The sequence below is a fragment of the Pleurodeles waltl genome, chromosome 3_1 (assembly GCF_031143425.1).
Source record: "Pleurodeles waltl isolate 20211129_DDA chromosome 3_1, aPleWal1.hap1.20221129, whole genome shotgun sequence".
NCBI lineage: Eukaryota > Metazoa > Chordata > Amphibia > Caudata > Salamandridae > Pleurodeles > Pleurodeles waltl.
Window position 1 is genome coordinate 1,903,703,194 of NC_090440.1, and position 25,057 is coordinate 1,903,728,250.

A 25,057-nucleotide genomic window follows, 5' to 3' on the forward strand; every position below is an offset into this window, starting at 1 on the left:
ACAATTTGATGATCCTTTTTATGGTTTCTGTAGTTAAATAAGGATAATTGAAAATAATGTATCATAATAATTTGGCTGGCCCTTCTCTTGTACAAGACATCACGAGATGCTGTGATGGTCACCTTCAGCTTGCACTCTAGGTTACAGCAAAGAAAACGCACAACAATAACCCTATTTAAAAAAAAAAGATCTTCATTTTAAAGTGCCATAGTAAAAATAATATGATGTGAAATGCAGGGACTCTCTCATGAACAATGAATATCCACCATGCTCCATTTCATATGCTCTGTTGGCTTAGTTCCCAGTAGTCTCTTATCTCCAGTTCCCACAGCAGTGTGAAAGGGCAAAAAACAATATATGGCTTTCGAATGAGACAGATTTCACTTGTGCTTAGAAATGTGTATTTCACTCTCACAAGAACTGTGTTAAAGAGAACGCACTGGACACAGACGCACCAAACTTTGTTGTTTTGTAAGCTATATCACTAAAGAGATAGGACTTTCCAAAGACTTTTCGTTTTACCGCCTGGCCATAGGCTGCTGTAGTGTTCCATAATCCCAGCCACCCTGATATACCTCCATAAAAAAAAAATTCCACAAAGTTCAATTTTTGATTTGTGTTTTTGGATCATTAGAGGAGTAATTTAGTTTTGCTGATTCGGTCCAAATGTTTCTGGATTGCCTTTTTTAAAAATGGCAGATGTGTTGCAGTGATGATGTAATATTTCAAGAACCCTGAGAGCTATAGACTTCATTTTGGTGTCAAAACATAGGTTTTGGGGAGCAAATAGTCTTGTAGAGACATAAAATAACTCCTCAGAGCAGCCCTTCTGCCATTTTCAAATACGGCGGCTATCATAGAGAAAGAAGAGACATGTATAGAAATGAAACAAATAATAATGGTTTTTAATCCTTTTATGTATACAAAAGCAATGTTTATGATCCGAATACAAGAAAAATAATGTTTATCACTCCTGTTTTAGACACATTTTCATATTTCTGTTATTTATTTGTTTTGGCAAGTGCTTTTGGTACATTTGCAGAATGTTGAACATTTGAGAAGAGCATATCGACAGGGACATCTTTTTGTAGCACAGGTTTTGCAAGTACATGTATGTGTAAGTTCTATGGGTAGAGACTTTAGAAATTTCATAGGTTTTAGCACCCCATCAATATCGTCCAAACCAAACTCACATGGATCTTTCTCTAAATATGCATGTTCGAAAACATTTACACATCTTCTGATCAAGTAGAATGTTCTTTTATGTGTCCATGCACAGAATATGACGTCGGTGGAAGGTCACTTAGTGGGACTGATCTTTTGAACTCACTGTACCGAAGATCGTCATATGTGTGACAGTCAGAACTAATTTTCCACACACGCACAAGTTATTTTTCTCATCTTTAAAGTCACATTCTTCTTCTGACAATCCTTGTCTTATGAACATTGCAACAAATCTGAATAGCACAATATTAAGATGTATGTCATTTGACAGTACAATGCCTCGATTGGAACTATTTGGAGTAGCCCACTCAACATGTGGCACAACACGAAGGTCAGCTTCCTCCAATTTGCTGTTAAGTTCTTGAACAATATGACCCGTACCATTTGAATATATCTCTGCAGGCACCAGCTCCTCATTGACAATCAGTTCACATCAGAAAATTGGAAATTTATTGTTCCAAGTTCATCTTGTTCGGTGTTGATGACCAGAACTTATCAAGTTGCACAGGTATAGGTGTTGAACTTTTGATGCAGGCAAGGTCCATTGTTCCACTTGTAGACATTTGTCTGATTTTCTCACATTCTTTGACAGATAGTTCAAGATAATAGTCAAAGACAATGTAGAGTTCTTGCAAGGTGCACACTGACTTTGATATCTGTAGAACAGTCTGAATGACTTCTCCGAAGTTTTGCATGGATGAAACCTTGACCATTCCCAATTGTGACATACAGTCCACAACAACAACAGTTGTTAATGAGGACACCTTTTTGTATTGAAATTCTTCAGGTGAAAGTTTTTTTTCGAGCTCTTGTATGAGTTTGTGCTTAATGGGTTTGGATGCAGCATCTCCATCAAACAATGTGTTTGTTGGAAGGAGCTCATGAGACAGAATGTTCTTGGAAAATTCTTCCCTTTCTTTTGCTACATCCATCTCGGTGTGTGCTTGCGAAAGTTGTTTTTTGTAGCCTGTTTTGTAGTGGCTGGTTGGATGAAACTCTTACTATGGCAATTAAAGTGTAGAAGTTTAGCTTTAGTGAGTATGTCAAATAGCTTTTTCTCTTTCACTACTAATCTCTCCTGCTTCAGTTCTGCATATATTTTTTATCCATTTTCCAGGATAGCTAGGAGACGTGTCTTTATATCGTTCTCCACATATTGTTTGGTTTAAGGTTGTTTAGTAGCACAGACTCAGTCATTTCAAAGGGGTTGCTTTTCTGCTGCATGAAATGAAGAAGGCTGTCAACTTGTTTAGTAAAATGTTTCCCTCTCTTTCCCACAAGTTTGTAATGAATAACAGTTTCACAATGGTCCATTCATTTTGAATTCGTCATCTCCCTGAAAACATTGCAAAAAGAAAGGACTTCACAGTAAACTAGCTGCCACTGAGCAACATATTCACTTCTACGTGTCTGGCCAACAATTCCCTTGGCGCTTTTATGTGATCTCTGGAGCCACAGCATTGAACCTTCCCTCTCTGTCTTTCACCACAAAATGTCTTTGAATTAATTTTCTGTAGAAGTATGGTTTTATCACCTGTAGCTTCTTCACTCTTTCCAAATACCAGGACCCATATCTCAGGTAGTTTATTCAATCGAATTCACAAAACACAGTAATCAGTGACTCCACAGGCTTCACATGCAGCTCATAATCACCTTACTGATCAGCATGGACCAAGTTTTTCACTAGAGCTATTATGTGTAAAACATTTCCCCAGTACGTGCAAAGTTCTGCTTTTTCTTCACAGTCTTTGTCAAACTATACAAACTTGGTTTTCTGATTTTGAACTGAGTGTATTGAACATTGCTTGGCTTTGCATTATGTCTTTTGAATGAAGTGCACCCTGTCCCTTGTTCGCTTCTGAGATAAGATATGCAAAACCTAATTTGTCATTCTTGTTCCAGAAAGCATTCCAACGCAATGTTTCAATAGCTTCAGATATGATGAGCATACCTTGTAACGAATTAACCTAATGAGTTGCGCTCAATACTGACTGGACAGTTTTGCTTCCAAAGATTTCAGCCTCAATAAGAGCATTGTCTATGCCACATCCACCAAGATACCTTCCTTCACACCACAACGCAACTTTTGTCATGTGGAAAATTACCATCATTGGAAAAAGATCATCAAATTCTACTAGATTGCTCATAAAAATGTCAGCTACAACACGGAAACCACCTTCATCACAGAAAATTGGCAGGATAGGCTGGTCTTCAAGCTGACCATGCACATTTTGGACATTTTTTAGAGCTGTATATACTGTTGCGTTGTTTGTGACTGGAGATGGTATTACTGGTAAAAACGCAACCTTCTTCAGTGAGACTGTATTGTGGCAGATCAGAGCATGAACTATAGCCCACGGAGGAACTGGCTTTTCTTCATCGTTCAGTCCACACCGAATAAGCGTATGATAAATCCAGTTAAATCAGCTTTGCCGACCGCAGCATCAGGTAGAAGATGATCCATGTCCTCAGCCACTTTGAAACTTTCTGGTAGACTGGGACGTGTTGATGGCTTTTAGTGATTTTGCTCACGTTGGCAAGGCAGTTTGGTTATAAGTTTCCAGCTTTGTTAGTTTATGCTTACAGCTGACACTTTTTGTTTTCCAGCGGCTACTTCATTGCTACAGTCTTGCAAAAGCACCATGGCAGTATCATGTGTGCTGGATGTTCCAGACAAAGAAGAGCTGTTTTCAAAATCAAAATTATCAAGAGCAGCAATTGTAAATCCTTTCCTGGTAAAGTGACTTGGAAGTGGTGTGCTGTCGGATTCACAAGATTTTACAGCATGAGCTGCTAACAAGTTTCTGTTCCATACTATGTCATTGTAAGTGGTTGTAACACCAATCCTTTTCATTGAACTGATTAGCTCTCTACTTTTGCACTTGTCATCGTTTGCGTGGGCATTCATCATGTGTTTCGGAGTTTTCTTTTTGCTGTGATGTAATTGCTAAAACATGATTTGAAAAAGACAGTACATTTGCACAGCATAAGCCTACGGGTTCATGGGATTGTCTTCCACGTTTTTGCTTATATCTTCAAAGCCATCATCAATGTTGTCGGGTTCTGTTCTGAACTCAAGAACTTTGGTTTGTAACAGTTTGTTTTGCTGATATTAAACAACAATGTATAAAATGTTAAGGCAGCATCAGGCATTCTTGTTGACTACCACGATTTGCAGAGCTCTGGGGCATCACAAACTTTTTCATTAAGTCCAAAATCTAAATCTTTCAAGATGTTTCTTAAAATGCTTTCTGCTGATTTTACTGCATCCTGTGATCTTATTTTGGCAACAAGAACTTCAGGAGTCATATCAGCTGAGAACACCATAATTGGCTCATTCTGTTTCGTGGACTGACAGAAACAAATTTTGTCATTGTACATTCTCACCAGAAAAATCTCAATTTCATTATTATGGATCAATACAGTTTAATCAATGTTGACCATTATTTCCCTGATCTCATTGAGTGTGAACCCGTAGCAGCACTCAAGAGTGGCTTTAAAACTTAATTTGCTTTTTCAAAGAGGTCAAACTTAACTGAAGGCTGGTGGTTACATTGCTGCTGGGAGTTCATTGTACATTCATATTTTCGAATGTATGCATGCATGCATGCAGTTCAGGTGGGTATACAAATCCTCTACAAATACATTCACCTCGCTGTTTAGATCAGCTACTCGACTAAAACTTAATCTTAGAAAAAACTAGCTGCAGGTAAAAACATGTTTGCCCTTTGAGACTCGCGTACTTTGTACTTTGTTCTTTCATCATTCCCTTTGTCCCTTGTTCTGGCTAAACTACAGATAACACATTGAAGAGCCTCTACTTTCTGATCAGTTGTTGGAGGTGGACGAGGAGTAGCCATTGATCTTCTGAGTGGATGGGCATTGGGTTTGCGTCGCTTTTACAGAAGACTCGGATTATTGTTGTGATTCACTGGTTTCTGCCATTTTTTGACTATTTTTTTCCAGGCTTTTTTCCATTGTATATGACTTGTAGCACTTGTTGTGAAAATGATAAATTATTTGATCCTCTTCACCCATCAGTTTTAATCTTTTATGATCTTCTTCTTGCCATATTTCTGTAGCATCTCGACCTCTCTTATGTCAAGCTGCACTAATCTTTCAAATTAGTTTGGCATATGACACATTTTTCCTTCTGGAAGGAGTCCTCATATTTTGTAGTTAGCAACACTGTGTCAGGTGGTAAAGATCCTCTGCTATCACCTGCTTTTCTCATGCTTATAAATTTGAATCAACAGAAAACCTGAAAGAAAAACAATATTAAAATAAATTACCAGTATAATGGCTAAAGCACGTCATTATAGAGCTGCCATTTTGGAAAATGGCAGAAGGTTTGTTCTGAGGAGTTATTTTCTGTCTCTGTAAGACTACTTGGCCCCTCAAAACTTATGTTTTGACACCAAAACAAAGTATATAGGTGTCATGGTTCCTGAAATATTACATCATCACTACAAAAAAATCTGCCATTTTTAAAAATATCGTCCAGAAACAAATCGGCCGGATTAGCAATGTCTACCCAACCTAAATTACTTCTCCAATGATACAAAAACCTGAATCAAAAATGAAAATCTCTAGACAACAATTTGTTTTTTTGGTAGTTATATCAAGGGTCCAAGACTACATGGTACATTGCGGATGTTTACACTGTGTCATTGAAAACATTATGCAGCAGGTGAAAACCCTATAGCCACCTTCTCCGTCACAGTTTCAAATGCATTAAGTAATGCCCCCACATTGTGCCTCATGTTTGTGAAATACTTGCTTATTTAGAAGGTTTGTAAAGCTGGAAGTGGTGTTTGTGATTATTGTTCTACAGCGCTTGCTCCAAGTTATCAACAACAAATAAAGAAAAAATAATGGTCCTAAGGGGGAAGTGTGAGCCTCACTCACATCTTCCTCGGCACCAGTATATAACCATCACTAGATTGGTTTGAACAAGAATCAAATTAAATTTATACAATTCATTTAAAACATTAAGGTTAAAGATACCTTTTTTAACACATTGCAACAAGGTGCTCCAAAAATACAACGTCACAGTGAAAGTGAAATGAGTGAATTTAAAGTGTGCAAGTGCTATACAGAAAACATATGTATAAAACTGGAGGAAGTTGAGGCTCAGACTTCCCCCATAGGGACCATTGTTTTTTCTTTATTTATTGTCTTGCCCTGGCCCCAGTTACTGGCCTACCCCTTTTTCTTTGAGCAAGTTATTTACAGTAGCTTTTGGATGCATAATCGCTTACAATCAAACATCATAGCTTGCCATTCAAAAGGTGATGAGCAAAACCCTTAATATGGCTCCCTGACATCCACAGGACTGATGCAAAAAAGGAATCGCTGCCACTTACATTTTGATGTTTCATTAGCTTTCATAGAAAGATATACCAGCAATAATATTCTGATCCAAATTCTTACTGTAAAAATACTGGTATTTTTGTGTACCTACCTATAGAACAGTTTCCCCTCTTTTGCAGGAGTTTGTTTGAAGTAGCAATATTTTGCCTTTCTCCTGCTGAATAACAGTAATTTCCTTACCCAAACAATATTGCACAATTTTATTTTTGCTTTAGCTATTTTACTTTGAATATATAGTACATGATGTTATTGGTTGGTAGATGCATTTAATAAGGATTGTTAATTTTGTGGACATTACATCAGGACAATGAAGGCTGTTACTAGTTAAACTAACCAAAACATGTGTATACATCTCCAGCAAATCTACATGGTATTGGTTACAATTATAAAGATACTTAGAGTTGCAAATGACCAAACAGAGAATTGCATATATTGTGCAGTAACATGGTTTTCTGTTTCCTGCTTTCCCTTTGTGTCTTGCTTCGAATGACAGAAGACGAAGAATTCACCGAATATGGTCAGAGGATCTTTATTGGTTGGTGTAACTGTTGGTTGGTCTGGTTTATTGCTGTCTTTGCTTGAATACCAGTTACCAATCTCTCTGTAACACTGGGTACTGCAACCACCTATTCTGGCCTTCCCAGCTACCATCCCAACACACTAAAGTGTTTCCCCTTCAAACAGACACCAGTCCACAAATTGCATGACTTGGAAAGTGTGCAGAATAACTTGATGGAAATGTCCATTCTTTCTGCTTGTGCCTTGATTCTAGCGTGTAACCTGTGGATAAAAAGCCATTAGGTCTGCTGATGTTCACAGGAGATGTTTTGCTCTATTGTACATAATAGTGTAGTGTGTTTTAATTTTTATTTTTTGTTTCAGAATTTAAATTGTTATAGTCATTGTATAGAAGCTAATGGAGAATGGGATAAAGAGGGTAAAGAATGGAAGACTGGAAAAGAGGTGGTGACTATGAGCTCAATAGTGAAAGGAGACAGGGTGTAACTAGGATTGGGTAGAAAAACAAAAGGATCCAGATAGAGATTGATAAACAGGACAGGGAAGGGAATTGGACAGAGGGAGGCTGTGTGAAAGACAAATAGCAAGTGAGAAAGTCAAAGGTATAGAGTAAGAGGAGAAAGAAATAGTGAAGACGGAAAGATGTAAAATTGAGGTGGGGTTGAGAGATGGCAGGCGAGAGAGACATCTGACTAGCATGTGACACAGGAGCAGAGACCAGGATTGCCAATCTCAGCCTGATCTGTTTGGATTAAACCTGGCAAATGGCGGATATAATGGAGACAGTAAGGACCCAGAATAAAGAGGGAGATGAGGAATGAGACAAAAACAGAAAGAAAACACAAGAAACTCCTCAAACAAGAGGGAATAGGAGAAACCATCTGACAACTTTCTAGTAGAATATATTTGGATCCTAAGTGAGAACATATATATAAAGTTGGCTATTGCTTGCTGACTTCACTTCATGCAGGCCACGTGCTAGGGACAGTGTGACCATTTCAGTTACTACCAGAGCATAAACAATTTTTTTTTTTTTAAATGCACCAAATTGATGCCAAATACAGTGCTGTGGAACGGTTACCACTTAGCAAAATAATGAACTAAATCCATGCAGTGGAAACAATTCCTTCAATAAATATGCATGTAATTGTGTTAAAATAGGCATCGTCGATACCTGGCCACACTAGGTAAGTCACCAAGGACAGTTGAATGAATGGAAGCTGGTAGCAGTGGCTTTTCATCAAATTGAAAGTTGAGTTTCCCCGCCACAAGACCTGAAAGCAGTCTGTATTGGGCAATCCTAATCCGCAATCCAGATGTATGGATTTCTCCACTATGTCTGGAGTATCCTTCTTGGATTAATTATCTGGATCTCTGAAAAGGGAGTGTATGCTGAACAACAATGATGTTTTCATTGGAGGCAAATTACATTAGGAATCTGTCAGCGGAGAGGCTTAGAAGCAAAAAACATGATGTAGTGCAACAGTCTCATATCTAGTGTCCTTTTCAACCAAGCTACAGTATTCTCATAGACGTAGAGCTAGTCTTCTCAGCCAAATGGGTATCTTCCAGCTAAATGTCTTCTCAACTGACTGGCTGCACCTTTACCTCACACTTCACCTCATGTGGGGTCTGTAGCTCTCAAGTCTGATTTAGGCCCTCATTATGAACATGGCGGTCCGGACTGCCATGCCGGCGGTAGCGGAAATTACCGCCACCAGCATGGCGGTCCGGACTGCCATATAATGTACATGGTGAGACCACCACAGGCGGAACTCCACCACCGCCAGGCAGCCTGGCGATGGTGGAGTTCCTTATCCGACAGGGCAGCACTGCAAGTAGCGCTGCCTGCTGGATAATGAACCTGTTTTCCCCCAGCCTTAAACCGCCAGGGAAAGGCTGAGGGAATGGGTGCCCGGGGCCCGCCTGGCGGCTCCTGCACTGCCCATGCACTTTGCTTGGGCAATGAAGGGGCCCCCGTGCACAGCCCCGTTGCGCATGTCACTGCCCGATTTACGGGCAGTGATATGCGCGACGGGTGCTGCTGCACCCGCCGCACTGCTACATTGCCGACGGCTCCATGTGGGGCAGGCGGCAATGTACAGGCCCTGCATTCAACTGGGCCGGCTGGTGGAAACACTCTTTCCACCCTCCGGCCCAGCGGAATGTCGTTTATTTGTCCTGCAGCATCTTCAGAGTGCTGGCGGTCGTTGTTTCAACCGCCAGCACCGAACTTGGCGGGATTTCCCGCCGCGTTCGTAATGAGGGCCTTAGTCTTCTATCTCAGAGTCTCCCAGCCAAGCCAACATTTACTTTTCATAGTCCTCTCACTCAATTTTCTCAAACAAAGGTCTTTCTTCTTATTATCTGCCTTTTCGACTTACTGATCAAGAATGCTTGCTTGCAAAGCATGCTCCATTCCTTGTGGTGTCTGTAGACGCTCAGCCATGCCTGTATTAGCTCATGAGACACATAGTAAACCTATGCACCTCAGCTTGCTTATCATAGAAGTGCACTAAAACACGTCACACCACATTCTAATTTCAGATTAAAAAAAAAAACTTTGATGCATGAAAAAGGTCCTCAAAATTCTTCAAAGGTTTCAGGAGGAGCTATACTTTAGGAAAATGTTTGCCATCTTTCTTGTCCCTTAAGTCAGAGAAGTGTGAGCAAAGTCATAATGGTCATCAACCATTCCTGCCCTCTCCTTTTGCTAGATGCACCGTTTATCTTCTGGGAATGATACATGGGAACCTAGAACTTTATGCCTATATCATAAATGCCCAGCCAGCATTTTTTGTCGCCACACAGCTTTACTATGAAAACGTCATTGATGCAGTGTTTCAAGTGGGATCACTGAAGAAACTTCAGCTAGTGGAGAACCAGCTGCTCAACTCGGAAGTGACTTCACAAATCCAAGCAAACAGCAAACTAGTCTTCTTAAGCCTTTGCGATGTATAGTATAAGATCTGATCAAATGCAGACCGGGGATTTCTTTCAAATCCAAATCAATATGCTCTGAGATTCGAGAACATGAGCACCCAGCACCCAAGGGTAGGTCGCTCCCCCTGCCGCTGCAGCTCCACCAGCCCAGGCTCCTGAAACCTCCAAGCAAGTCCTGCGAAACTACAGTAAGTACTCCCCCTGCCCAGCCCCTCGCCCTGCCCCGCGCTACTCACCTCTTCTCCTGCTTCTTTCTTCATCTTTGATCTTCCTCTGTGCTCTCCATCTGTATTCTTCATCTGTGTTCTTCTTTCTTCCCTGCACCCTGTCCTGCGTGTTCTTTCTTCTGTCTTCATCTGTGTTCTTCTTCTGTGCTCTTCTTTCTTCCCTGCACCCCGTCCTGCGTGTTCTTTCTTCTTCTTAGTCCTTCTTCTGTGTTCTTCATCTGTATTCTTCATCTGTGTTCTTCTTCTGTGCTCTTCTTCTGTGTATTTCATCTGTGTTTCTTCCTTCTCTTCTGCACCGCGACCTGCGTGTGCTTTCTTCCTTCTTCATCTGTGTTCTTCATCTGTGTTCTTCGTATCCTCTGCTTCTCAGGTCTCTCCTCTTCTGCCTGACTCCTCTTCCTTGACTCTTCGCTCCTCTTCTTCTTTACCTTTCCTCTTGGCTCTTCTGCTCTTCTGCTCTTCTGCTCCTGACTCCTGGCTCCTCTTCTTCTTTACCTTCGTCTTGGCTCTTCTCTCTTCGGTTCATCTGCTCCTGACTCCTCTTCTTCTTTACCCTCTTCTTGGCTCTTCTCTCTTCGGTTCTTCTGCTCCTGACTCCTCTTCTTCTTTACTCTCTTCTTGGCTCTTCTCTCTTCGGTTCTTCTGCTCCTGAATCCTCTTCTTCTTTACCCTCTTGGCTCTTCTCTCTTCGGCTCTTCTGCTCCTGACACTTCTCTCTGACCTGCCTCACTCCCCTCCACCTCTGTAACCCCCCTCCCCTATCTTCCTATCTTTCTTCCTTACTCCCCGCCACCTTTAACCCTCTCCCCTATCTTTTCCCCCCTCCCCTCTACCTGACCACCCCACCCTCCGCTTTCCCGCCGCCACCTCCTGCTCGCCCCCGCCCCCGCTCCCATTCGTCACCCCCCTCCAGCCCCCCGCCGACCCCTCCTCGCCCCCTCCTCCCTCTTATGGCGGCCGCCGCGCGACAGAGTTAGCGACCCTTGACCCAAGGGTAGGTCGCTCCCCCTGCCGCTGCAGCTCCACCAGCCCAGGCTCCTGAAACCTCCAAGCAAGTCCTGCGAAACTACAGTAAGTACTCCCCCCGCCCAGCCCCTCGCCCTGCGCTACTCACCTCTTCTCCTGCTTCTTTCTTCATCTTTGATCTTCCTCTGTGCTCTCCATCTGTATTCTTCATCTGTGTTCTTCTTTCTTCCCTGCACCCCATCCTGCGTGTTTTTTCTTCTGTCTTCATCTGTGTTCTTCTTCTGTGCTCTTCTTTCTTCCCTGCACCCCGTCCTGTGTGTTCTTTCTTCTTCTTTGTCCTTCTTCTGTGTTCTTCATCTGTATTCTTCATCTGTGTTCTTCTTCTGTGCTCTTCTTCTGTGTATTTCATCTGTGTTTCTTCCTTCTCTTCTGCACTGCGACCTGCGTGTGCTTTCTTCCTTCTTCATCTGTGTTCTTCATCTGTGTTCTACGTATCCTCTGCTTCTCAGGTCTCTCCTCTTCTGCCTGAGTCCTCTTCCTTGACTCTTCGCTCCTCTTCTTCTTTACCTTTCCTCTTGGCTCTTCTCTCTTCTGCTCTTCTGCTTCTGACTCCTGGCTCCTCTTCTTCTTTACCTTTGTCTTGGCTCTTCTCTCTTCGGTTCTTCTGCTCCTGACTCCTCTTCTTCTTTACCCTCTTCTTGGCTCTTCTCTCTTAGGTTCTTCTGCTCCTGACTCCTCTTCTTCTTTACCCTCTTCTTGGCTCTTCTCTCTTCGGTTCTTCTGCTCCTGACTCCTTTTCTTCTTTACCCTCTTATTGGCTCTTCTCTCTTCGGTTCTTCTGCTCCTGACTCCTCTTCTTCTTTACCCTCTTGGCTCTTCTCACTTCGGCTCTTCTGCTCCTGACTCTTCTCTCTGACCTGCCTCACTCCCCTCCACCTCTGTAACCCCCCCTCCCCTATCTTCCTATCTTTCTTCCTTACTCTCCGCCACCTTTAACCCCCCCTCCCCTATCTTTTCCCCCCTCCCCTCTACCTGACCCCCCCACCCTCCGCTTTCCCGCCGCCACCTCCTGCTCGCCCCGCCCCCCCGCTCCCATTCGTCGCCCCCCTCGTGCCCCCCATCCCCAGCTGACTCCTCCTCCCCCCCTCCTCCCTCTTATGGCGGCCGCTGCGCGACAGAGTTAGCGACCCTTGACCCAAGGGTAGGTCGCTGCCCCTGCAGCTCCACCAGCCCAGGCTCCTGAAACCTCCAAGCAAGTCCTGCGAAACTACAGTAAGTACTCCCCCCGCCCAGCCCCTCGCCCTGCCCCATGCTACTCACCTCTTCGCCTGCTTCTTTCTTCATCTTTGATCTTCCTCTGTGCTCTCCATCTGTATTCTTCATCTGTGTTCTTCTTTCTTCCCTGCACCCCGTCCTGCGTGTTCTTTCTTCTGTCTTCATCTGTGTTCTTCTTCTGTGCTCTTCTTTCTTCCCTGCACCCCGTCCTGCGTATTCTTTCTTCTTCTTAGTCCTTCTTCTGTGTTCTTCATCTGTATTCTTCATCTGTGTTCTTCTTCTGTGCTCTTCTTCTGTGTATTTCATCTGTGTTTCTTCCTTCTCTTCTGCACCGCGACCTGCGTGTGCTTTCTTCCTTCTTCATCTGTGTTCTTCATCTGTGTTCTTCGTATCCTCTGCTTCTCAGGTCTCTCCTCTTCTGCCTGACTCCTCTTCCTTGACTCTTCGCTCCTCTTCTTCTTTACCTTTCCTCTTGGCTCTTCTCTCTTCGGTTCTTCTGCTCCTGACTCCTCTTCTTCTTTACCCTCTTCTTGGCTCTTCTCTCTTCGGTTCTTCTGCTCCTGACTCCTCTTCTTCTTTACCCTCTTGGCTCTTCTCTCTTCGGCTCTTCTGCTCCTGACTCTTCTCTCTGACCTGCTTCACTCCCCTCCACCTCTGTAACCCCCCTTCCCCTATCTTCCTATCTTTCTTCCTTACTCCCGCCACCTTTAACCCCCCTCCCATATCTTTTCCTCCCTCCCCTCTACCTGACCCCCCCACCCTCCGCCACCTCCTGCTCGCCCGCCCCCCCGCTCCCATTCGTCGCCCCCCTCCTGCCCCCCGCCCCCAGCTGACCCCTCCTCCCCCCTCCTCCCTCTTATGGTGGCCGCTGCGCTGGCGCGCCAAAGGCAAGCCCGTCTGCGCCCGTCCGCGCCTGGACCGTGCCCAGCGCCACGACCCCTGGTCCACAGCACTCCCAAACCCCGCAGCATCGCTACGACCCCACTACTCTCCACACCCAGGGCGCTCCAGCACCTGCTTCCAAGCCAACCCGAAACGTACCCACGGACCCTTCGTATGTCGCACCTGCAAACTCACCTTCCACCACGAAACTACCACGCCCGCCAGCCCACGCGCAGACAACCACCTCAAATGCATCCTGATCAACGCACGCTCCATCCACAAGCACGCCGCTGAACTATGGGACCTCCTAGACTCCACCGCACCGGACGTCGCCTTCATCACTGAGACCTGGATGAACGCCTCCTCGGCCCCCGACATAGCCATAGCCATCCCCGACAGCTACAAGATTTCCAGGAGAGACCGCACCAACCAAGTAGGTGGAGGAATCGCCATCGTCTTCAAGGACTCCATCAACGTCACCACCTCCAACGAAGACACCCCCCTCGCCGCCGAACACCTGCACTTCCAGATCCACACCGACCCCAGGACCACCCTCAGAGGAACTCTCATCTACCGACCCCCTGGTCCACGCACCCTCTTCAGCGACTCTATCACTGACTTCATCTCCCCGCACGCCCTTGCCTCGCCGGACTACATCCTCCTCGGGGACCTCAACTTCCACCTGGAACGGAACAACGACCCCAACACCACCGCCCTGCTCGACAACCTCGACAACCTCGGTCTCAAGCAACTGGTGAACACCCCCACCCACATCACCGGGCACACGCTCGACCCCATCTTCTCCGCCAGCAACCACGTATCCTTCAGCCACTCCTCCGCTATACACTGGACCGACCACAGATGTGTCCACTTCACCTTCCGACGCGAGACTCGCCACATCCGCACTCAACCCATCCCACGCCGACAGTGGGACAAAATCCCAGAGGAACAGCTTCTCTCCACTCTCAGCGACAACCAACCCACCTTCTCCTCTGACCCCAACGACGCAGCCCTCAGCCTCACGAATTGGATCACCAACTGCGCAGACAACCTCGCTCCCCTCAGACGCCTCCCAAGACAGACCAACACCAAAAAACCTCTCTGGTTCACTGACACCCTTAAGGAATCAAAAAAAATTGCTGCACCCTCGAGAAAGCCTGGTGCAAGGACCACACCGCAGATAACATGACTGCCCTCAAGAACGCTACCCACGAACACCACCAACTGATCCGCGCCGCCAAAAGAAATTCCTTCACAGACAGACTGGACAAAAACAGCCACAACAGCAGAGAACTCTTCAACATCGTCAAAGAGCTCTCCAACCCTAACGCCAACGCCAACGCCAACGCCATCACGCCCTCACAAGACCTCTGCAACTCCCTCGCCACCTTCTTCCATCGTAAGATCACCGACCTACACGACAGCTTCGGAAACCAGACCCAGCCAACCACCACAGAACCTACAACCCCAACCATCACCCTCAACGCCTGGACTCACATCAACACGGAAGGGACCAAAGCCACCATGAACTCCATCCACTCCGGTGCCCCCTCAAACCCCTGCCCACACTTCATCTTCAACAAAGCCGACGACATCATCGCCCCGCACCTCCAGACCATCATCAACAGCTCGTTTTCTTCTGCTACCTTCCCCGAGAGCTGGAAACACGCTGAAGTCAACGCCCTACTGAAGAAACCTACGGCGGACCCAAGTGACCTGAAGAACTTCCGCCTCATCTCTCTCCTCCCCTTCCCGGCCAAAGTCATAGAGAAGACGGTCAACAAGCAACTTACCAACTTCCTTGAAGACAACAACCTACTCGACCCCTCTCAGTCCGGATTCCGAGCTAATCACAGCACAGAAACTGCCCTCATCTCAGTCACAGACGACATCAGAACCCTGATGGACAACGGAGAAACAGTCGCCCTCATCCTCCTCGACCTCTCGGCTGCCTTCGACACCGTCTGCCACCGCACACGAATAACCCGCCTCCACTCCATCGGGATCCAAGGACAGGCCCTGGACTAGATCACCTCCTTCCTCTCCAACCGCTCCCAAAGAGTATACCTCCCACCTTTCCGCTCAGACCCCTCCGATATCATCTTCGGCGTCCCACAAGGCTCCTCGCTCAGCCCGACTCTCTTCAATGTCTACATGAGCCCCCTCGCCGACATCGTACGCAAACACAGCATCATCATCACCTCCTACGCCGACGACACTCACCTGATACTTTCCCTCACCAAGGACCCCACCAGCGCCAAGACCAACCTGCAAGATGGAATGAAAGACGTTGCAGATTGGATGAAACTCAGCCGTCTGAAACTAAACTCAGACAAAACGGAAGTCCTCATCCTCGGAAACACTCTGACCGCCTGGGATGACTCCTGGTGGCCCACGGCCCTTGGCACCGCACCAACCCCCTCAGACCACGCACGCAACCTCGGATTCATCCTGGACCCACTTCTCACCATGACCAAACAAGTCAACGCTGTTTCATCCTCCTGCTTCCTCACCCTCCGCATGCTCCGAAAGATCTTCCGTTGGATCCCCGCCGACACCAGAAAGACCGTGACCCACGCCCTCGTCACGAGCCGCCTGGACTACGGTAACACCTTATACGCAGGACCCACCGCTAAACTCCAGAAACGTCTGCAGCGAATTCAAAACGCCTCTGCCCGCCTCATCCTCGACATACCCCGCAACAGCCACATCTCCGCCCACCTGAGACACCTACACTGGCTTCCCGTCAGCAAAAGGATCACCTTCCGGCTCCTCACCCATGCACACAAAGCCCTCCACAACAAGGGACCCGAATACCTCAACCGCCGCCTCAGACTCTACACACCCACCCGTCATCTTCGCTCCGCCAACCTCGATCTCGCCGCCGTCCCTCGCATCCGCCGCACCACGGCGGGTGGGAGGTCCTTCTCCTACCTGGCGGCCAAGACATGGAACTCCCTCCCCACCAACCTCAGGACCACCCAGGACCACTCCGCATTCCGGAGACGACTCAAGACCTGGCTCTTCGAGCAGCAGTAACCCCTTCCCCCGAGCGCCTTGAGACCCGCACGGGTGAGTAGCGCGCTTTATAAATGTTTATGATTTGATTTGATTTCTTGCAATCAATTCATGCTACAGTGAAGTGGATGAACTAACCTCAAGTAGTGGCCACAGATGTGTAGCGAGTTTCAGCTACAGGTCATCAGTGCTTCGAACAACGTACTTTCCAAATTCACTCTTTTTATTTAACTTTTATTTTTATACACGTTTTACTTTTCTATGTCTTTCCTATTTATATTGTTGGAGTTGGTCGTGGCTCAATATTTTCAGAGCCACGAAGATGAACATGGGGAATCCGATCCTGCCCCTTTAAGTGAGAACCACTTCCTATCTGATAGGTTAAAATGGGGGTTGACTGAAACTGTCCCCAGTCTGGATAATATATTGCAAGTGGAATCACTGCCGTGAGGCCTTTTCCTAGAGACCTGCGGCAGGCATTGCTTACTAGGGAGCCTCGTTTTAAAGGATACTGCTGTTTACAAAAAGTGACCCAAGGTATTAGGCACTACTGCATTCTAGTTCTGTTCGCTAACCAGTCTATACCTTGGTACACGTGACACTCTTAGGGCAGCTAGGCCGGGTGGTGAATATTTAGCAGGGAAGTAGGTTTAGAGTTCAGATATTGTATGAAACAGTGATACAACACCATTAACTCAATGTACCGTCAGAGCTATTGCTTTTAAAGTGTAGGTTTCTACTTAGGAAATGTAAAGAAGCTAAAACGAACCCCCGTACCCTCTGTTATGTTCCTTGTTGCTACGTGTTGCAGATTCTGTTTGCTATTATCGGCGTTGGGAAATAAATACACGTTTACTCAACGCTATGGTCATTTGGAGCACGTGGTCATTTGGGCCGTTCTCGAAGCACCTCTGGTGCTTCGTACGGGATGCTGTTCCATCTAGGCGCCGTAGCGTCTCCCCGCCAGACCACGCCCTCTGTTTATTTATACAATCGCTCGATAACCCGAGAGCAAACCATTTCCATACAAACAAGAGGTGGAGCACACCTCATTACATCCGGGGCCCACCAACTCATGTGAGTTGGAGTCACCCGTACTTGGGCTGACCGGTGTCACGTGGGCGGTGTTTACACAGCCCCACGACACCACATTCCTCCAAAAAGATAACAAACAAAAACCAACAACAATACACTTAGCGTCATCCATCGACCAAATGGTCCCGGAGACGAATCGAAGGGCAGGGGTTGCTGCAAAGGTTATATCGGGTAGATTCAGCCCGACCCCCAATCGGAATATGCTCACCTGTGCTGCTCGGGGGACTCACTGTCTCTTCAGCCACAACTTCTTCCTGACCGGTCACCAGAACAGGAGGGCCCTCGCCACCCGCCGAGGGAACTGACAACGGGGGATCATCTCGGAGGTCGCCCGAGCCGTCGGGAAGTCCATCTCCTGATGGGATAAATTGTTTAAACAGAGACACGTTCCTCGTGATTACCTCTCCATCTCGCCGAGCCACCACAGCGGATCCTTTCCGACGAATGACCACCCACGGAGCAGGGCTGTAGGTCATGCAGAACTTGCTTTCAGGGGAATGGTTCTTTAACAGTACAGCATCCCCCACAGTGATGTCTGAATGAGCTGACTTCCGGGACACGCTGGCCCGCTGGTTGGAGGCCAAGCGTTTTTCCTGAGCCTGATTCAGGTTGGGAGGTAGAGGTATCCACGACGGGTGATGGGGAATCAGATCGGCCGACACTCTCCCGAATGCCATATGACTCGGAGAACGGTCAGTAGTAGAGTGAGGTGTCTGCCGGTAGTTTCTCAGAAATGAGTATATGGCATAATCCATTGTTTGGTGATCGGCATGAGCGATGCGAATCACTTTGTTCAAAGTCCTCATGAACCTTTCCACCTCACCGTTGGCCTGGGGCCACCTTGGGGTGATTCTCCTGTATTTGGTGCCAACATTGGCGAGATACTCGGAAAACTCGCGACTTTGGAAAGGAGGACCATTGTCTGTCTTGACCTCTGAGATGATGCCATGAGTAGCCATAACTTTTTCCAGACTGGAGATCACCACATCAGCCGTGAGGGATGAGATGATTTCCACTTCGGGATACTTTGAAAAGTCTTCGATGATGACCAAGGTGTGCCTACCATCCGGCAGACTGCCAAAATCCAGGCTGGCCGACACCCACGGACCCTTTGGAGCAGGCTCAGTCTCGACGGGTACAGGGCTTGGCGACTCTCCTGTGGTTTGGCACCATATGCAAGACCTCACCACTCTCTCTACCTGCTCGTCCATGAGGGGAAACCACACTTTGGAGCGCAATCGGCTTTTGGTCTTGACCATACCCTGATGACCATTGTGGGCTAACTCTACGGCCTTGCCAGTGAGGCTCGATGGAAGGACTAATCGAGTTCCACGTAGTAAACATCCCTTTTCATCCATCAAGAGTTCGTCTCTCATGTGGAACAAACTCTTTAGAATGCGCTGTGACTCAGAGTCCAGGAGAGGTGCTTGCTTCATCACAGAGTGCCATTTGTTGTGTCGCACCGCCATCAATGCTTTTTGCAAACACTCATCCTCGCTGGTGGCTTGGACGATGTCGGCCATTGACATCGGGAGTGGTCGTGATCGGTCAATTACATATCTGACATACTCTTCAGTCTCTCGTGCGTCCTACACTTCTATCTCAGAAGCGACTCTAGGATGACGCGACAAATAGTCTGCGGGATTTTCCGATCCTGGGTGATACTCCAGTCTGCACCTGTAGTCCTGCAGCTGTAGCATCCATTTTCCGATCCTTGGTGGCAGTTTCGAGGCAGTGCCATTGAACAGGGGTAACAAAGGTTTGTGATCTGTGGTCACAACGAAAGGTCTGCCATATACGTAGATGTGATAATGTTTACAACCCCAGTGCACCGCAATGGCTTCCTTTTCTATTTGAGAGTATCGTTGTTCCGTGTCTGTAAGAGATCTGCTTGCATATGCGACAGGGGACCACACTTCTCCCAACTGCTCTTGGAGCAACACCGCCCCTAGACCCTTCGGTCCCGCATCAACTGCAATCTTTTTTTTTTTTTTTTGGATCGAAGTACCTCAGCGTTGTCTCACTGGATAGTGCTTCCTTGATGGTTTCAAAAGCCTTTTGTTCATCAGGCCCCCAGTCCCACGACTCAGATGTTTTGGTTAGCCTCCGAAGAGGTTGGGTAAGGTTCGAGAGGTCTTTAATGAACCGGCCACAGAAGTTCACCATCCCCAGAAAACTTCTGACTTCGGTGACGCTATTGGGAGGTGGGACAGTTCTGATGTCATTCACTTTGGCCGGGTCCCGGGCAACACCATTGGCAGAAAATACGTATCCGAAGAACTGGATCCGATCTTTCAGGAATTCACACTTCCGGCGATGTAAGGTAAGTCCTGAATCTCGTATGCGTTGGAGTACGCTTTGAAGGCGAACGTGGTGCTCAGCAATTGTGGGGGCATGAATGAGAATGTCATCGCTAACGTTGATGGTTCCTGGTAAGTCAGCCAACAACTCTTGAATGACATTCTGGAACACCTCGGCAGCGCTGGATACTCCGAAACTCAGCCGTTTGTACCTTCTTAGCCCTATGTGAGTGGAGAATGTTGTGATGTACCTCGATTCTTTGGCTAATAGTAGCTGGTGATATCCTGACCGAAGGTCGAGCTTGGAAAACCACCTCGATCCGCTGAGTTCGCCCAGGATGTCCTCAATGGTGGGCGTTAGATGCCTCTCTCTTTTGATGGCGGCATTGGGGAGGCGCATGTCCACGCATATGCAGACCTCTTCCGTCTTTTTGGGTTTTTGTGTGACCACGATCGGTGACACCCACGGAGTTGGCCCTGATACCTTTTCGATGATGCCTGCTCTTTCCAGTTGATCCAGCTCCTTCTCCACCTGTGGCCGTAGGTGGCAAGCCGGGCATTCGAACGGTCTGTGTGTTCCCCCACAGTATCCGCACTGTCTCCCTTGCAACCTGTTTGGCTTCTCCCCTTGTCTGTTTGTGGGCGTCATGACCGCATTGGTGGCCTCTTCTTTGATAGGGTGTTGCAGGGCTGCCTCCATATGGGACGCCCGAACTTTCGAGAGTTCCTTTGTCCTTCCCATTTGCAGGATGTCAGGCAGTGACTTTCCTGACTCTTCCAGTATGCGTTCCCTAAGTTTTAATGATGAGCACCCTTGTATTATTTGTCCTCTCACCTCCTCTGTTTCATCAGCGAATCTGCACGAACTCGCTAGGTCTTTGAGCCGCATATGGAAGGCATCTAGAGATTCCTCTGCTCTCTGTCTGGCCTGTCGGAATATGAACCGTTCATAGTCTGTATTGGCCATAGGTTTGAAATGCCTGTCAGTGCAGCAATGAGTGTGGCATGTGTTTTCGGGGTATCCTCCACTAGTTTTTTGGCTATCTTGTATATGTCCCTTCCCGCTATGTGGAGTAGCATTGAGCGTTTCTCTGCATTTCCGACCTTTGTTGCTTCAAAGTAGAGGATTACTCTCTCTACCCATTCTTTCCATTTGGGTGCCTGCGCTGAAGGGGCGCCTTCAACTACGAATGGCTCTACTGGTGGTATGGCTGACATGGTGATTCGGTGTTCTCTCAAGTGGTTCCGGCACTGTTTGCACCCGGGGATGTGCGTGACTTGCCTGTCCTGTGACTGTCGTTATGTGTCACCTCAGTCCCTTTGTTTCGGCCTGATTCACACTGAGGCGGCTTATGTTGTCCCTTCTGGCTTGAACAGTACGCTGCGGGAGGCCTATTGCGTTTTTTTGTTTGTTTGTTTTTCACACCTGACCGGCACGAGCACCACTTGGTGAGTGGCCGCCGTTCTGGGTGTAGCGTTTCGCCTCCCAATGACGCATTGAGTTGTCCGCTTCTTTTTTGTTTCCGCGGCACAAACGTCACGTGTGCAGTGGCCGCCTTGTGGTGTGCGCGAAGAGCGCTGTCGAGTGCGCTCGCCATGCGAGCGCTGCTCACCGTTATTCTGTGATAGAAAATCTGTTGGTCCACTGGGGACGCAGCGTGGCTTCATCCGCCCTCGTCGCCAATGTTATGTTCCTTGTTGCTACGTGTTGCAGATTCTGTTTGCTATTATCGGCGTTGGGAAATAAATACACGTTTACTCAACGCTATGGTCATTTGGAGCACGTGGTCATTTGGGCCGTTCTCGAAGCACCTCCGGTGCTTCGTACGGGATGCTGTTCCATCTACGCGCCGTAGCGTCTCCCCGCCAGACCACGCCCTCCGTTTATTTATACAATCGCTCGTTAACCCGAGAGCAAACCATTTCCATACAAACAAGAGGTGGAGCACACCTCATTACATCCGGGGCTCACCAACTCATTTGAGTTGGAGTCACCCGTACTTGGGCTGACCGGTGTCACGTGGGCGGTGTTTACACAGCCCCGCGACACCACACCCTCCTCCAAAAAAGAGGGGCCCTAGTACCGCCAGTATTGCAATTCAAATAATGTTATCCGATGGGCACATTTCTGAGTTCTCAGCTCTCTTCAGAAACCTTCAGGCCTGTCAGTGAAACTAGAGGCTCCTGACAATTCCGTGCAGCCAAGATTTTGGGACGTCTGTCATATGTCCTAGTGTCATGGTGGAAGGGGGGACAACACAGTGGGGTAAAGTGAAGGCAGAGGAAAATCTGTTGTTAATGTCAAAATGCTCGCACGTTTTAAAAACCCACCACTTAAAAGTGAACAGCGTAGTTAAACATCAGGTTATGTTTTTTCCTGTACTTCCGGTAAGCTACCTGATAGCCCAGCACCCTCAGACGCCTTTGTGGTTATTGAGACTATCGATGTAGTCAACCGTTCATAATTTGATTACTATGGCTGTGTGTAATTGCTGAATACTTAATAAAAGTATTTTTTTTTAAGTGAACAGTCACTCTCGCCCTTAGAAAAATGATGGTCATACAGAGCCAGTTGATATGTCCACTGGGGTCCAATGATCAGTGACAGGGTGGGTAGTCGATGCTTTTCAGGGGCAGAGTTCCAGCGGCAGTTGATCACAAATGTCGTGGTGACAAAACAGGGGACTCTTGGTACAGGAAATGAAGTAGCACCCACAGTTTCCCTGGATTACCAAACTTTTATGGGCCCAAATTTTGTGAACAATTGTTTATGGGTTGACATTTTTGGGTAGCAGGGGCATTGAACATGGGGCATTCACTGTGCTCACCAATTCCAAGTTGTAATTTGGGAACTCGATTTACGGTTCTGGTCTAGCCACACCTAAAAACCACAATAACAGCGAACTGGATGATGTGGAAGAATGTTCCGTTTTGGAAAAAGATCGACCCAGCTCAGTTAGGACCAATGGTACAAGGGAAACGACCGTCTGCTCCTCTCAATGAGAAAATCTTGAATGGCCCCTGAAGGTCACGGACCCACTTACAAAGTCGACGTATTCAGTTGGTTTATGGGAAGGTTGCCTGGAAGGTTCTTATGGCTTCACATGGCTTTAAAGATTGCTCACTTCCTCAAGATTACTCCTCTCGGTCTTCAGTCAACTTAAAATTGGTCAAGAGCGGACTCTTCTCCATAAACCAAGCAGCCCAGCCTCCTCTTCTTCCAGAGCAGGTCACAGCAGCAGGGTTCCCTCCAGAGTCCAGGCTTGTGCCCAGCCTTTGGGGACCAACAACCTCCAGAGTCCTGGTACTAGTCAGACATTCCGCTGTGATGATGCAGCTGAGATTCTTTTTTTGTAGTTTTAAATAGCGCTATCTTGACCCTAAGGCCATTAATGCACTTTACATGAGAACCAGATTACATTACACTTTCTTTTTAGACAGGGAAGTTTAATGATTAGCTCAGAATCACAAGCTGTTGAGCCGAGGTTGAGACTCAAACCTGGTTCCTCAGTTCCAAGGTTGTCAGCTCTGCCCATTCAGTAACGTCTCCTCCTAAAAAGACTAGATGAATATAACCTACCTGTTTAAGTGACCCGGTATTTATCAAAAGCTGGGGGCACCTGTAGGAAGTCATGATCAATTACAATGGAGTACCACAGAGCAAAAAGCACAACAACATTCAGCCAAAGTAGAGAGCATCTTCACAGGCTTTTACTTGAACGTTTCACAAAAGAGCAGAAGTGTAGACATGAACTGATCAATAATATGTGGATTTCCATGGAGGTAGGCAGATTGCACAAGTTGGGGTCTTTGTGATGTCAGGAGAGTCACTAGTGGACCAGAAAGGATGGAGGGCATAAAATCTGGATTAGGACCAAAACGAACCTGACAGTCTGAGCACAGTGTGAGCTGTAGCATGTTTGCAGGCGGTGTTAAGGTCTGTCTGTTGAACTCTAGCAGGGCTCTGGATTGAACGTGTATATCATAGCCACACGTCTAGATGCAATGTCATGGCCATCTTAAAATGGTACAGCCGCAGTAAAATATACGCAATTCCATTCCAATATGACTGCCAGCTACTTTTGGCTTTCACAATACTTTGACAATACTTGTACCACAGTTCTACAAGCCCTGCCAAAGCAAATAAGGTTAGCACGATTGATTGGCTTTGTCAATGCTTGCTAAATTAGAGCTTATTTTGTATTCTTCCCAGCTGGGTTTCGCAGAAGCTTTCGCCTGTGCCGCAGAAAATCTCACAACACCCAGACATTCTGCTATTCACGATGCCCAAGCAGTTGCTACAGTTCTGGTGCAGCACCTTATGAGGAAGTCGTCCGATATCAGCGGCGCCCCACAGATCGGCACCGTTTGATAGTGCTTGTAGGTAAGTTTAGGAGCTTTTTGGGGCACTGTGCCATGGTACTGAACATTTCTTAGTGTGAGCAAGACGCTTGCTAAGGGGCTTTGTTCATCAGAGGTGGAATGGGTATGCCTCTTTTGATGGTTCCTAAACAAGGAATCAGGCACCTGTTGTTTCCCCAAAGAAAACAGCACAGAAAGTTGGTCCGAGACAGCACATAAAAGTGGTCCCTCCTTCTGTGACATCAGAGTGAAAAATGACATGTATGACTACTGTCAGGCTCAGGAGCATGAGATACCAGGCTTGCCCATTCTTGCATCCATCAGGCAGACTGACACATGTAGCTAAAATAATAAAACTTACATGATTGAATTTGTGCCATATCTCTATTTTACTACATCTTTTGATTGCTAAATATTATTTATATATATATATATATATATATATATATATATATATATATATATCTTCTGTATTCTGTATTGTTTAATTCATTTAAATAATTGGTGTACTTGAATTACTGATAATGTTTGTATATTCTGATAGAGAATTCAAACCGCAGATTCCTCACCTTAGAATATTCCCTAGGCATCAGAATGGAAATGGAAAACCTTGAGCAATACCTCTGCATGCCAAAACGTGGCGTCAATTGGCTCTGTGTTGGTGTTCCATCCCCCGTGTCAAAAGTGATGAGCGTGGTTCTTAGGTAGGCAACACACATTCATCAGTTTCTTTCTATCCACACGAACAGCGCCGATCTGGACTTTAACTATAATAGTTTTCTTTTAACATCTTTGAACTTTTGTCAACTCCTTTTGTGCAATGTACTCCCAGTGTGCTTGAGATATGTCCCCTAACAAACCAATAGGTTTTAA

General features: G+C 46.5%; 1 protein-coding gene across 3 annotated transcripts in view; it reads left to right on the forward strand.

The window, feature by feature from the left end:
• The window catches only part of MPP4 (MAGUK p55 scaffold protein 4), a 245,382-nt gene that overhangs the window by 118,165 nt on the left and 102,160 nt on the right, over positions 1-25,057 (forward strand). For 2 of the 3 annotated variants that reach the window (XM_069226059.1, XM_069226058.1), the window contains 2 exons: positions 7,091-7,132; positions 24,036-24,206. In XM_069226059.1, coding sequence (XP_069082160.1) covers positions 7,091-7,132; positions 24,036-24,206 — 213 coding nt within the window. The remainder of the gene's footprint in view (positions 1-7,090; positions 7,133-24,035; positions 24,207-25,057) is intronic. The other variant, XM_069226061.1, reaches the window with a different exon arrangement.